This window comes from Juglans regia, chromosome 16 (assembly GCF_001411555.2).
Source record: "Juglans regia cultivar Chandler chromosome 16, Walnut 2.0, whole genome shotgun sequence".
Taxonomy (NCBI): Eukaryota; Viridiplantae; Streptophyta; class Magnoliopsida; order Fagales; family Juglandaceae; genus Juglans; species Juglans regia.
This window is the reverse complement of record NC_049916.1, coordinates 20,537,007-20,552,794: the sequence shown is the minus strand read 5'-3', so window position 1 is coordinate 20,552,794 and position 15,788 is coordinate 20,537,007. Positions and strand designations below refer to the sequence as shown.

The window sequence follows — 15,788 nt, the reverse complement described above, 5'->3', positions numbered from 1 at the left end:
GTAAAATCTGACTTTTAGATCATGAGATGAGCTTTGGACTAGCTGGATACTTTAATAGTATTGTGATGATGGGTTTGCCTTTAGAGCAGTAGATATGGCTCAAATCAGACATTCTGCAGTTGGGAGAGGCTCATATGGTTACGCCTAAAGAGGGTTGCTACGCTGGTCGCCTCCACCTCCCCTTTTTTTGAAGGAAAAGAAAAAGAAATAAGTTTACCTACCCAATTTCATAAACCCCAATACAAAGCACAGCTCAAAATTTTTCTATAGTTCTTATATAATTTATTTTCACAAAACTCAATAAAAACACATGATCCCAATTTTTTTTTTTTTTCAAAATTTCTCAAAGTTTCTAATTATATCCAACATAGCTAATTTTCATGACTTGCCTTGGATCTAAGAATATTAGAAAGAAAATATTTATACGTATATATCTTGACAATGACTGATCTAAAGGCAACATTTCTTGTCTGTACATATAAAATGTCGACAAAAAAAATGCGATCTTCTCATAATTATAGAGTTGATGAGAGAGGTTGTCAAAAAAGTATTTAGTCTAGAAGGAAGGAATCTTAATTATCAGAACAGAATTGGGCCAAGACCATATGGCACCATGCCCCCCCTCGAAATATATGCATGCAAAAAACCAAACAAGCTGGACTTGTATGCTCCATCCCCCCCTCCTCGTTCCTCCAACACACACCCGAAAACATCCAAAATTCTTTGGTATTCCAAGCAATCCATTGTGTTGATCAGTCTGCATCGATCTGGAGGTCCATTCATGAACAGCTTTGCATGGCATGCACAAGTAACAAGTTCGATCGAGACTTTCTTACTTACCCAAAAAACAAAAAACAAAAGAAAAAAAAAAGATCTTCATATATGGTAGACCACATGAGTCTTAATTGCATGCTTGCTATGCGTTAATAAGTCTTAATGTGGGACATATATCCTAGAAAAACATACATATATACGTGATTCATTTGAATGGAGAGGCCGGTAGCTAGTACTTGCCGACTCTACCCCAAATGCATGCATCGTGGCCCCAATTTAATTTCTTAATTATATTATGCAATTATATTCCCTTCATGTGTCTCTTGCTTTGCATTAAAACTGATCATCTCCATCCATCCATCCCGGCCTAGCTAGCTCCACTATCATCAACATCTTTCACAAGTCCTCGATCTCTGATCAATTGACAGTAGTACTTATTCTGAGATCTCTCCCTAGCTAGCTTTGTGATCTCTCTCCAGCCATGAAGAGCTCTCCCTTTTCAATGATCACCACCTTAATCTTTCTCTGCCGGCCGCTTCTGGTTTTCCTTCTCCTCTTTGTTCTCGCGTCAGCCTCTCGCCTCTCCAACCCAAAGATATTATTTCCAGCTGCAGCCTCTTCTTCAAGAAATTCTTTCCCTCATCCTCAATATAATTCTTGTGGTTCTCTTTCCCATGAAAAGCCACGTTCTCTGTGCTTTCAACTTCAGAGAATCCACAAACATGGATCATCCCTCCCACCACCAATATCGACCGCGCAACCTAATGATCAGATTGACCCAAGATATGGTGTGGAAAAGAGACTAGTCCCCTCCGGACCCAACCCTCTTCACAACTAGTCCTACCAGGTCTTGAATTAACCTGCAGTACGTACTACTACTGTCAATATTATTTCTTCTTAATTTCCTACGTTCATTTACACCAAGCTGTCTAGCCATCGTACTCGCGTCCTCTATATATCTAGTATGACGAGTCTGCTAGCTGCGGAATATCTTCCAATTTCGTTGCATCTGATCTTTGTTATCTTTCATGATGTCTTCACCTTAAATATTTTCATCTTTTTCCTGAGCACAAGTGATGAAAGAAGGTACGTACTTGAATATGGCTGCCATTATTACTGCTGAGGATCAAGTCGTGGGTAAGAAATGAGTACTCAGTGTATACACCCCAAGAACTAAATATATCTTGGTTTCGCTTCTTTTTGTTTTTTTCTGTTTTTTCCTACAAGAAATTCCCTGTTCGATCTAGCACAGGCGACCAACCGATGTTGCTATTTCCATGGCTGTTTTTGGATAACTACTCTTGATCGAGGTGGGAAAAATTAAGAGGCAAAAACAAGCATGGAAATAGTCTACATGACTACAAACTTCTTTTGTTGTGAATTTAATTTTAGGCTGTAGCGGTTGAATTTCAAGAGAAACCCATGAGGTTCATTAAATTGGAGCTATATATATATATAGCTGTCAAGGAGATGGCCTGGCCGAATTCAACGGGTTTCACCCCTTTTCCTCTGAGGGCAAAATGGACTTCTGGAAGTACGATACCTGTCCCCAATAATTATATAAATATATATATATATATATATATATATAAATATATAAATTGTTGTACCATGCATGCAGTATAATATGTTGACTCTATGAATTGTTTTACGTGTGATTTGGAGGCATTTTCCTGATCATGAATGTGTATGTATGTATACATGTACTGCTCTTGATGGATTGGTAATTGAATATATAAATAATTTCTTGGGGATGTTAATTATTAGGCAATTCTAGTCACCAATCGATCTTCTTCTACTTCGTGACTTGGTTTTAATTAAGGCTCGATCTTTAGCCTCTGTTAAAATGAAGACACGGGGTGGAGATTCCCACCACTACTTTTTTATTAGAGTTGTAAATGGAATCAGTATATTCGATAGCTCGTTCGGTACTCGCTCGGTTAAACTCGAATCAAACTCGATTCATGAAAAAAAAAGATCGCTCGTGAAAACAGATACCCACTCGAATTGTAAACGACACATACTCGACAAAACTCAACTCGACTCGGCTAAGGCTCGTTAAGGCTCACTCGTTTATGCTCGAGTCGACTCGTTAGCTCAACTTGATTAAAACTCAATCATATATTGATAAATATATACATGCACCTATGTATATATACACATATATATATATAGTAACTAATAATATAAGCAAACCACTTTTATAATTAAATATATAATATGTAATCTAATTACTTAAGTCTATATAGTGAATATACTTCATAAGTATATTTTATAATTTATCGATAAAACTTAATAATTTAATATACTAGTATGTGAAAACCATATATGAAATATATATATGCTATCATATTAAGTGTATGTACTAATAATATATGTAGGCATATAATATATTGTTATTTTGGATAAATATCAACTAGTAAGATATTAATTACTTATAAATTTTATAAAATTTTATAATTCAATAGAGATTCTACTTGTTAGCTGTATAAATTTAATATTAGATTTTTATTTTTTAATTATTAAATCTTATTCAAAAAATAAAAAATCCACAATTCGAGCTCGAGCTCAAGCTCGGCTCGACTCGAACTTGTTTGTAGGACGAGCTCGAGCTCGAACTCGAGTTAAGTGTTTAGCTTATCGAGTCAAGCTCAAACAAAAAATAAAAAAAAAAATCTCAAGCTCGAGTATTTTGAGTCGAGACGAGTTCGGCAAGCCAAAAATTGGCTCAGCTCGGCTCGATTACAACCCTATTTTCTATAACATTCTTTCAAAGAAAAAGAGAATTAAAAATAGATAAAATAAAAATAAAATAAAAAGATAAATATTATTAACACAATTAGGGGTATAACCGGTCCGATTTTGGACAAAATCTAGGACCGAACTGATATGTACCAGTTTTGTATTTTTCAAAACCGATTATGCATCAGTTACCCTCATAAACCGGTACTTTCAATTTTACCGGTTTCCGGTCCTATCCGGTCTGATTTTTCGGTTTATGAGGTGGTTGTTGTTGTTGTTGTTGTTATTGTACATTTTGGATCTCAAGTAATGACAATAAGAAAAAGCAGCAGGCTTCGTTTTGATTTTGTTTGGGATAGGGATGGATTCCATATTCTGGTGATAAATCTAGAACTCAGATTTCTGTCTGGAATTAAATGACTGGGTCAAGTGGCCACAAGGTCAGGGTTTTAGGCGATCAACCTAATTAAGGTTTGAGTAGAATGGTTCATTTCATTATAGGAGAATGGGCATTAGACCAATTTAACAACAAAGCCTAGGCCACAACCAACAACAACCCAATCGACAATAACAAACACTAATAAATTTCGGATTAAAAAAAAATACCCTAATAAGTAATATCACAAAACCCAATCAACCCAATTGGCAATCAAGATTCACAAAAACCCTAATATCACAAAATCCAATCACAAAAATCATAGTAGAGTAGGCTACTGCTAGTATGTAATTTCAAAAAAAAAAAACTTACCGTGGGGGCAGATCGGTAGAGAGATTGAAACAGGGGCCGAGAGAGTTGAGAGAAGAGAGATTAAGAGCGACGAGAGAGTTGAGAGACGAGAGAGTGAGACACGGGAGAGTTGAGAGTGAGAGACAAGAGAGTTGAGAGACGAGAGAGTTGAGAGGCGGGAGAGTTGAGAGTTGAGACTGAGAGATGGAGAGAGAGAGCTACGACTGCGAAAGAGTGAGCCACCGAGCACAATGCACACGCGGCACGATGGCACAAGAGATGGAGAGAGCTTGCTGCGAGAGGCGAGAGCAGAGTGAGTGAGAAGTGAGAACTCTGTGACTAAGAAGAGAGAGACGAGAGAGACGAAGGCGCTGACTGCTGAGTTCACGAAAGACGGAAAGAGATGAATTAGATTTTAGAGTTTTCAAATAGATTAAAACGGCGCCGTTTGGCCTTTGGCCATTTACTATTTAATTAAAGTTTTATTCTTTGAATCTTTTCAATATGTTTTTTTTTTAAATGATAATTAAAATTTTTATATATTTGTAATACATTTAATAGACTATAGATTATAGTGATTATAGTGATTTAATATAACTATTAACTATATATATTTGTAATACATTTAATATACTATAGTCAAATATTTTATATATTAGACTATAATATATATATATATATATTTGGTATACATTTAATATGCCATAGTCTAATAGTATTAATATTAGCCTATTAATATAGTTATGTATTAGTATTAGTTATAACGATTTAGTATAACTATATTAGTATAAGTATAACTATAGTCTACAGTCTACATTAAACTATTAGTATTAGTTAAATAGCTATAGACTTATATATTAGTATAGCTATATAATATATTAGACTAGTCTAATAGTATTAATATTAGCCTACTAGTATAGTTATATATTAGTATTAGTTATGGTGATTTAGTAGAACTATATTAGTATAACTATAACTATAGTCTATATTAAACTATTAATATTAGTTAAATAGTTGTAGACTTATATATTAGTATAGCTATATAATATATTAGACTAGTCTAATAGTATTAATATTAGCCTACTAGTATAGTTATATATTAGTATTAGTTATGGTCATTTAGTATAACTATATTAGTATAACTATAACTATACTCTATATTAAACTATTAATATTACTTAAATAGTTATAGACTTATATATTAGTATAGCTATATAATATATTAGACTATATAATAATATTAATATTAGCATATTAGTATAGTTATATATTAGTACCAGTTATAGTGATTTAGTATAACTATATTAGTATAACTATAACTATACTCTATAGTCTATATTAAACTATTAGTATTAGACTATTAGTTAAATAGTTATAGGCTTGTATATTAGTATAGCTATATAATATATTAGGCTATATAATAGTATTAATATTAGCCTATTAGTATAGTTATATATTAGTATTAATTATAAACTTTTAGTATTAATTATAAGTATAAGTATAATCTATAGTTTATATTAGACTATTAGTCTATTAGTATTAGTTAAATAGTTAAATAGTCTATAACTATTAGTTATAAACTTATATATTAGATTGTTGGTATAGTTATAAGTTATAAGTTATATATTAGTATTAGTTATAAACTTTTAGTAAAAACTTGTAGTATTAATTATAAGTATAACTATAGTCATTAGTCTTTATTAGACTATTAGTATTAGTTATAAACTTTTAATGATTTAGTATTAACATTTTATGTAATAATTTATAAATTATAATAAGAAATTATTTCATATATGATATTATTTCATATATATAATTATTAATATATATATATATAAAATATTTTATATAAAATTTATATATACAATAATATAAATATTATTTATATATATATTTTTAATTAACCGGTCTGGTCCGGTCTGGGCCGAAAAATCTCAAAACTGGAACATGATCGGAACCACCCGATTTTTACATTATAAGAACCGGTCCCGGACCAAACCGGTCCGATTTTCCAATTTAAAATTACACCCCTAAACACAATGGGGGTGGATCGCCAGCGAACTCAGCAGAGGATGAGGTGGCCGCGAACTATAAGGTGGTTTTGCCCTCCCCCACACGAGCGAGGTGGCTATAGACAACACTAGGGGCTTTTCAAGCAACCACGTTAAAGGGAGTTCTCTACCCTTTAAACAAAAAAAAACAACCACGTTAACCAGTCTTATGGGAGCTGCCATTTTGCCCTCCACTTTGCTCATGGTAAGTAAGTTCTAGCAAAAATTTAAAAATCTGATTCCAACTCTATTCTAATAAAACGAAATCGGAGTTGAATTTTTTCTTTTTTAATTTTTTTAATCAGAGTTGGATGTGTCGTTGGACTGGCTCTGACTTTATGATCCTTATGTTTCGACTCTAATATTGTACATATATTATAAAAATATATATTTATCTATATATTTATCATATATACTAGTATAGTTATATTGTTATATAACTAGAATTTATATAGTTAAATTCAATAATATACTAGTATTACTAATTATTAAAAAATAATATACTTATACTATAATATAAATCGACAAATGATAGTTTAATATATGTAAACATCATAATATTACTATGATACATAATCAAATATAGAAATAAGTTAGATAACAGTATTTATAGAAGTTTAGTATAATAAGTTAATAACACATATACTAATTTACTAAATTATAATAATATATAATTAGACACTAGAAAGTCTAGTATATAATTAAGCTAAAAATAAGTTAGACATTAGTATAATAACATGTAATACTAATGTATAATAACATGTAAATAGACACTAAAAATAATATATAAAACTATAGTATGATAATATGTAATTAAACACTATACTATAAGTCTAGTATAGAAATAAGAAATAAATTAGTAGTGAATGATTTAATTTTACTTTTTAATTTCTTAAAAAAATTGAAATTTGAAAACCCACAAAAAAATATTTTTAAAATGAACTAAATATGAAGCTAAAAATGGTCCAAAATCGAAAGTCTAAATTCAACTCCGATTAAGTTGCATTTAGGAAAAGAGCGGTGCTATTCTGCTGTCCAGAATAACCTACTCAGAGTGACCACTAAGCTAAAATGTCTTTTTCATTTTTTTTCAATTTTTTTATTTATACTTTATTTATCATTTTAAAATATTTTTAAAATATATATAAAAAAAATATCAATACATATAGTCACTTCCTTAATTATTAAGTAAAAATAAATTAAAATAGATAGATGTATCAAAATGAGGGACAAGTTGAGTGGATAAAGTAGCATTTCGTTCGCTTTCTAGGTAACCAAACATGTCGGAAGAGGCTCTCTTCGATGCCGCGTTGGAAAGCTAGGAGTAAATTAATTAGCTGGTATATGATGGTGGTCACTCTCAACTCGCGAGTAATCAACTACCGAAAACAGAGAGTTCTCTTAGATTAATGTTCAGACCTGTAATGCTCACAAACTCGGTCCTCATTTTTTGAGAGAGAGGTAGAATTCTCGGCGTCCCTTTTAATGGCGCGTTTACCTTTGCTTGCACTCTCTACGATTCTCATTTCCGCTTCGCTACTGAACCTCGCTCTCTCCAAAACCCTCAAACGGGATGGTAACTCTCTGATTCCTCTCTATCTTGTTTCTTTTTTTTCTTTCCTTCTTTTTTAGTTGTCGATCTTACCGAACCGAGTTTCACAATTGGGTTCAGTGAAAGCACTGAATGAAATCAAGGCGTCTCTGGGGTGGAGGGTGGTGTACGCATGGGTGGGAGACGATCCTTGTGGAGACGGCGATCTACCGCCCTGGTCTGGGGTCACCTGCTCCACTCAAGGCGATTACAGAGTGGTCACTGAATTGTATGCTTCTCCTTTCTCGTTCTCATTGGATCGGAATTCAACGAATTTAGGAAAACGAGGTTTATATCAGAGTACTGCTTGGTTTATATTTTGCAGGGAGGTTTACGCGGTGTCGATTGTGGGGCCTTTTCCTACTGCTGTGACCAATCTGTTGGATCTCACTAGGCTGTAAGCTTCTTCTATGACTAATCTTATTGGAAATATATAAAATGTCATTTCGATAACTTGGCTCCTTCATTTTTAAAGGGATTTATGTCCATTCCTTCATTCTATTTTGATTTATTTGGCTTTCAATCATACGTTCATGGATGGAATCCTCATGATTTTTTCCTTCTCAAATCTTCTTATGTTCGTGGGCAGTTTGATGCTAAACCTCTAGGATGGAAATCAATATGCTTGTAGTGGGAATACCAATTTGGCATAAATAATGTTATCGGACATGAACTTATCCGAAGTCATTGTTTTTAACATACACAACTGCGAGTAGTAACTGGAAGTTATTATTCAGTATAGTTAAAAGTCGTCTTCCTCTTATTAAAAATTTAAAGATGAGTTCATAACTTGTTTGTTTCTTCAAAGGTTTTTTTTTTTTTTTTTTTATATATATATATATTTCTTCAAAGGTTTATGATAACATGATTGTATCCACATGACAGGGATCTACACAATAACAAGTTGACTGGACCAATTCCTCCTCAGATCGGACGGTTGAAGCGGCTTAAAATACTGTACCATCCTTTACTATTACTTCGATCGTCATTAGTATGTTTAATAATGTTATTGATATTTTTAACTTGTGCACATATTATTTGGATCTTTGTATTCCCTCTTTAATTTCATAGTTAGACTTGCAATTTTATTCAATGTTCCTTGGGAGCTTGATAGAGTGGCCATCTATCACTAAAGACATACAAATTCATTCTAAGCAAGTTACAGTTGTTAGTTTGTGCCTTTGTGAAGAACATGCCCCCCCCCCCCCCCTTTCCCTGCTCGATTATAAGCTTTAGCATATGTAGTTCAAATGTTGAAAGCTTTACTTCATTTCATTGTTTTGATCTTTTAGTTCTAATTTAATTTGAATTTTTATTTTTCTTAGTAATCTGAGGTGGAATAAACTACAAGATGCCATACCTCCTGAAATTGGTGAATTGAGGAGTCTAACTCATCTGTGAGTAACTTTAACTTCTGTGACCATAAAATTATGTTTGTGGATACTGTTCATATTATTCATACTATTTAGAATTAAGTGTTGTTTCTTGAAATTCATGCAGATATTTAAGCTTCAATAACTTCAAAGGTGAAATTCCTAGGGAGTTTTCAAACCTTCCAGAGCTTCGCTATCTCTATCTGCAGGAAAATCGTTTGATTGGGCGAATTCCTCCAGAATTGGGAACTCTACAAAATCTTCGGCACCTGTAACAATCTATATTCTCTTCTGCATCTTGATGTAGGGCATGCATTTCCATCACACTTCTAACATGGTCATTGTGATTTTACATGTTCTTAGGGATGTTGGCAACAATCATCTGGTGGGTACTATAAGGGAACTCATACGCATTGAGGGGTGCTTTCCAGCCCTTCGCAACCTGTAAGCTTGGAGAATTTACAGTCATTTTATTGATATTTTGAGACCGTGGACTGCAGCATAGTGATAAGTTTCTGTATTCTTTATGTAAATCTGATATGCAGATATCTAAATAATAACTATTTAACGGGAGGAATACCTGCACAGCTTGCAAACTTGTCCAACTTGGAAATCTTGTAAGTATTACTTCTCTGTCTTCTTTTTTTCTTGCTCCTCTCTCTGTCTCTCTGCAATTGTTGACATGAAAATGGCTTATTCTTGTACACTCTATTTCTGGTCCCTACTGTTGACTGAATTACCATTCACAGGTACCTCTCCTACAATAAAATGTCTGGAGTAATACCATCTGGACTCGCTCGTATTCCTAAACTGACTTACTTGTGAGTCTCTTTCAGAATGTTTGTTGCTAATCCCAGTTGCGTTTGACTAGCTAGTGTAAACTTTCATAGAGATGGGTGTGAAGGATCTGCTGCCTTTTTTCATTGGAAAAAACACATTAATAGATAATATGATTAGTAAGTACTTGTAGTCTCTAAATTTGCATTTTTATTTTGCTGATGATGAATCATTTGATCATTCTAGCAAAATTCCCTTATACATAACATTCCTATACTTAGATAAATGCTCTTTAAGTTCTGTAATATTTTGTTGCTTATTATTTTCAGCCGCTTGCTAATGGCACCCCCAAGGCTGTGGTGTTTTTTAGACAAATGAATGGTAATAATTCAATGTAATGGAAATGTCTGCCACAAGTTATGGGCTGTCCATAATTACACAGCCTGCTTATCTTCCTAACTTGGTGTCTGAGTTGCTGCTTTTTATTAGAATCGAAAACCTTCAATATCGTGACATGCATTACATGGCTTGTCTTAGCTACACAACAAACTTGCATCTCTGCGCAGGCATTCATCTTTTAGTTGAAATCTCATGAAATGCATTCTCTTTTTTCTGTTTTCTAAAGTTGGTGGATATATGCATCATTGCACTATATTGTCATTGTTTGTGGAGGAAATTGTCGTGGTATAGTCTGTGAAAGATTCCTTGTACTCAATTTCAGGTACTTGGATCACAACCAGTTTACAGGGAGAATTCCTGATGCTTTCTATAAACACCCATTCTTGAAAGAAATGTGAGGTTTTTTTTTTTTTGAATGCTCAAATCTTTGAAAGCCACCAATCCTGAGTTCAAGCATGGAATCAAGTAAGTTAATGTTAATTTAATGTTTTTATAGGTACATTGAAGGAAATGCATTCCGCCCAGGCGTAAACCCAATAGGTTTTCACAAAGTCCTTGAGGTTTCTGACATTGAGTTCATCGTTTAGTTAAGGCAACAACTTATTCTTTGCTAGATTAGATACCATATATGTATTGCCCGAATGAAAGGTTCATTTAATTCTCTGATTGAAATGGGAAATTTAATTTTTGTTCATCCATGATTGTGCTATTAATGAATTTTGGCTAGAAGTTTAGTATTTGATGGGAATTGTGTTTTGAGTCTTTTGACGCTGTAAATAGTTCCACACCTTCAACAATTAGGGCCCGTTTGGATACTTAGAATATCTCAGTATATCTGTGAATAATAGTAAAATAGTTTGAGTTAATATGTTTTATTGCCTATTAGGTTTTGAGAAATGAAAGAGAAAAAGTTAAATAAAAATATTATAAAGTTAAAATTAGGAATATATGCCCATTTTCAAATTGTTCCATGAGGATATATAGTTATTTACTTGTCAAAAGGGATATACTTTATGTAGAGATGGAGTGAAAAATGTTTCATCGGTGCTGGTTATAACTGTTATATTTAAAATTCCACTGCCGTGGTGCATATGCCTAAAAAGGTTTCGATGCAATGATAAGGCTCTAGTCATGGGGAACCCAACAAAAGGCGAAAAACCCCAAGAAAAACATTTGACATGGGCACCCTCTTTTGTTTTGTTCTGACTAGCCCAAATTGCTGGTCAAATTTTATTTTAGGAATAAAATATACTCTTCCCGCCTGCTTTGCGTCCCGCGCAAAAAGAAAACCACGAAGAAAAGCTTGAACTCCTTCATTTCAGCCAATCCAGCAGCTGCAGCGACTCCTAGTACGCCACGTCTTCCACTGTATCTGCCGAACTCCTAGTAACCCATCCAGTCGTTTGCCTTTTTTTTTTTTCTTTCTTCACTTTCTCAGTTCTTTTTTTCCAGAAAATTGATTTCACATTGTTTCTGATTTGGAGCTAATATATATATATATATATATATATATATATATATATATTTGATTTGTTCATTCCATTTGATTGTTCGTAAATCTGTGAAAGATTTAGGAGATTTTTCTGTTTTGGGTGTTTCTCTGTGATTGCCGTAAATCCCGTAGGTGGGTGTTTCTCTGTTTCGGGATCCATGGGAAGGTTTGCCATGGTCGAAGGTGACCCATGGTTTGATATCGGTCTGCGTGTGCGTGGGTCACAGGGAAATCGAGGTAGTGTTGGGTCTCAGTTGGCCGAAGGTGTGTATACGTCTAGTGTTGGGTCTCAGTTGGCCGAAGGTGACCCAAAAACAGGTACTGTGATTAGCAATCGAGGTTTTTGGTTCAGTAGAATGATTACATACTCATACCTGTGTTTTTTGGTTTATGGCTTCTGATTCTTTACCTTGGTGGTTGGTGATGTTTGTCCTTTTAAGTGCATTAGAGGTATGGCTCTGAGGTTCAGTAGAGTTTATGGTCAAAAAGTTTATTTATTACATACTCATACCTGTAGATGATGGCCCAGGAGAATTCGATTTATTTATTACATACCCATACCTGTAGAGTTTAATGCGTTTGAAATCCATTCAGAAATTGATGAAATCCCTCGCGATCTAAATGTTGAAATGCGTCGATTGTTTTCTCGGCAGTATCATATTTTTAATTAGCTTTGTTGTAAATATCTTTCACCTTTAGAGTTCAAACTCCTCATTTCCTCACTTGTCTTGATAGGAATGGATCCATACACTCCTATTTCACAAATTTTCTAAATAATAATGATTTTTTTATGAGTGCCACAAATAAGATTCATAAATAACAACTCTCTCCATCTCGAGTTGAGGTTATTGAGGTTGAATCGAGAGAACAAAAATCACGAGGTAATAATTTAGTAACGAGGAAGATTTGATGCTAATGGAGGGATGACTTAAAGTTTTCTTAGATGCGGTACAAGGAAAAGATAAAAAAAATAGATAATATTATGGAAAAAAATATAAATATTTTGAGGTTAATAAGAATTTTGATTCTACACTTAACTACACATCTCTAATTTGGATTTTCATACAGCATCTTTGAATTTGGATTGACCAATGGGCCATAAAGCAGAAAAAGAGAAAAAAAAGAGAAGAAATAACGGATTCAGATTCTCTTGTGGTACTAAATAAGATGAATGAAGATAGAAAAAGTAAACTCGTACTTATGTAAGAAGTACTTGATCATGACAATAAGATATTGTGTCTTAGGCAAGAGGAAGTGACTCTTAGGCATGAGGAAGTGAGTCTTAAGCAAAAGGAAGTGCGTATTCAAAAAGAAAATATGGAACTTGAGCAAGAGAAAGTACAGATTAAAGAAAAAAAAAAAAGAAGAAAGAATTATGACGATAAATACAAGTACTATGCCTCCAATGCTACAACAATACTATCTTCAACGACAAATAGAAAAATTTGCAAGTTGTGCTAAGAAAAACTAGCTATCATGTTTTTTATGGAGTTATATTTTATTTGTGGTTTGTTGGCCTTTTTATAATTATAGAGTAATGTTTATTTGATGTTTTGAATCTCGGATTTTATTTAACATTTTAAGAGTCTTTAACTCCAATGATGTTTATTTTTTATAGAGTAACGTTTGTTTGATGCAACTTTAATAATTGTAATACAACTATAAACTTTAATAACTTTACTACAACCATAAACTTTAATACAACCATACACCATAAATTTTACTACAACTATAAACTTTACTACAAGAAAAAATCTATCAGTTGAAAAAATATGACCATCGTAAAAAAAATACCGTAAGAAAATTTTATCCGTTGGAATAATATGAACGTTAAAAAATTAATGTGTAATTATTTAAGAACGAATAAATATTCAAATTAGAACTAGAATTAAAACAAATGAAAAGTTCAAAATCAATATTTTAATAAAATAGTGATAGATTTGTTGAGTCTGTTATTTGATGTTGTTAAAGAGTAACGACCTAAATTTGTAAAAGTAAATTTATTAATCAAATTTAACCAAAGTTTGTTCAGCTCACCACTAGTGCGCCAAGGCCTCTACACCGTACTATTCACGTGCATAATTTAAGTTGTATTCTGCATCATTGTAAAACAGTGCATGTTGTAATTATCTAAAGCTAAAATTTTATTAATGCCCTCATTGCCAAGCAGCTTTCGTAGCTCAGTTGGTTAGAGCACCCGTTTAGTAAGCGGGAGGTCTTGAGTTCGACTCTCAACGAAAGCAAATGACCTCAGATGTAGATACACATATTTTTTGAAGAGCAAGTCCCGTAGTCAAAACTCAAAAGGCATCAACTTTTTCTCGAATGCATTCGTCGGGGATTGGTATGCCCAATCTTTTAATGCTCTGTTTTTATGTTGAGGGTTCTTTCAACCATATTTCTATAATTAATTATGTGTGGATTTTGAATGCCATCTTTAGTGGTTCAAGTGTCTATCTGGCTAGTGGAATTTGGAACCACAAAATGCCTGTGAATACCTCACTACCTAAACGTAACCTAAATTTGTTTTAAAAAAATACGAGATCGAGTCATATGAATCTGGTCAATAAAGATTTATGTTATCAGACCAAGGGTTTGATCAATATATTTGAGAGTTCGGTCTACATAATTTCATCCAACTTTAAAGATTATTCATGCGGGTCTTAACAATCACAGCATGTCCTTAAATGGGATGAATCAAACATCCAAGAATGCATATTGGATGTGCAGAATCTTATATAGTATTTGGCTTAAGAGGAGATGAAGTTTTGTAAACAACCTTTGTGCACAGGAATATATTATGGAAAATGCTACTTGAACCAATAAAAGTTACCAATAAAAGTTACCTATTGAATTATTATTATTTTTTTACTTACCGATTAAGAAAGTGACTATTAATGAATTGATACTTTTTTTATTTTTTAAAAATGTTTAAAGATATATAAAAAAAATGATTGAAATAAAAGGAAAAAAAAGTACATTTGCACTTGTTACTCAAATTTCATCGGTTCATCATCGGTCTCAGTAGCATTACCCATATATTATTTGGCATCTGATGCAAGTTCCTTCGTACCACTCTTTCTTTTGAAGAGTGACAGATGGTTTCCAGTATATTGAAAAGAAAAAAAAGGCTAAGCATCCAGTGAAATTAAAGAATACTTTTCTTCTCTCAAAAGATTAGTAAGATTCAAAACCAGGCCTAAGATGCAAAGCATACCTAGGCTGGCTTGCTTGCTCGCTCCCCCATCTCTAATCACAGCCTTGGAGCAAACTTCTATGTCCATTTGTTTCCTCTAATGCTTTCTCCTTCAAATAAACATCAGACCATGAATAGCAGATCATTGCTGAAGCAGAATTTTTGGAACAGACTTCGTCTCAACGACTCAAACTATCGACGCTTTGATCAAGGAAACAGGGTAATCCGCTTCTTAACCATGAAAATGCTTGCAGTTATATAAATTTCCTGGATGGTTGTTGCGGGTGCATGTCTTTATCCATACATCAGCACACAAATTCCAGATAATTATCCTTCTGCGTTTTAGCACCCTTGATAATTATGATGATTTGGGATATGTTGAGCTGCCACTAGAATTTTTAGAAACTAAATTCCAGAAATTAATGTGTTAGCTACCGATAGAATTTATACACTTAAGTAAACTAGTTTCTATCCCAAGTGGCTGCAACTGGGTTATGGTAGTTAAGTCAATTGAAAGGTCATCAAAGACAATGATTGCAACTTGCATGCATGAGAGATGAAAGCTACAGATTTATATGCATCATTAGCTGCATTTGTGACTTTACTTCCGCTAGGTTGAGATATTCTAGTGTAAAAAAGGGAGAGACTGAAGAGGCTGGCAGCTGG

At 33.3% G+C, this 15,788-nt stretch overlaps 1 protein-coding gene and 1 non-coding gene across 2 annotated transcripts; both read left to right on the top strand.

The window, feature by feature from the left end:
* Nucleotides 1-7,563: 7,563 nt before the first annotated feature.
* LOC109003119 (probable leucine-rich repeat receptor-like protein kinase At1g35710) lies at nt 7,564-11,176 on the top strand. The gene is made up of 11 exons (XM_018981111.2): nt 7,564-7,870; nt 7,967-8,114; nt 8,211-8,282; nt 8,771-8,842; nt 9,211-9,282; nt 9,386-9,529; nt 9,622-9,702; nt 9,804-9,875; nt 10,008-10,079; nt 10,757-10,828; nt 10,931-11,176. The coding sequence occupies exons 1-11, from the start codon at nt 7,780-7,782 to the stop codon at nt 11,019-11,021; spliced, it is 987 nt and encodes a 328-aa protein (XP_018836656.1). The 5' UTR covers nt 7,564-7,779; the 3' UTR covers nt 11,022-11,176.
* A 2,919-nt stretch (nt 11,177-14,095) lies between these two features.
* TRNAT-AGU lies at nt 14,096-14,169 on the top strand. Its single transcript has one exon. It is a non-coding gene; the product is annotated as a tRNA-Thr (tRNA).
* Nucleotides 14,170-15,788: the final 1,619 nt, after the last annotated feature.

Excerpts from the sequence above, each read along its gene's own strand:
- LOC109003119 (XM_018981111.2), top strand. The coding sequence starts at position 7,780 with ATGGCGCGTTTACCTTTGCTTGCACTCTCTACGATTCTCATTTCCGCT. Across the intron at positions 9,283-9,385 it reads TTGAGGAGTCTAACTCATCT|ATATTTAAGCTTCAATAACT; the intron begins GTGAGTAACTTT and ends AAATTCATGCAG. Across the intron at positions 9,876-10,007 it reads TTGTCCAACTTGGAAATCTT|GTACCTCTCCTACAATAAAA; the intron begins GTAAGTATTACT and ends TACCATTCACAG.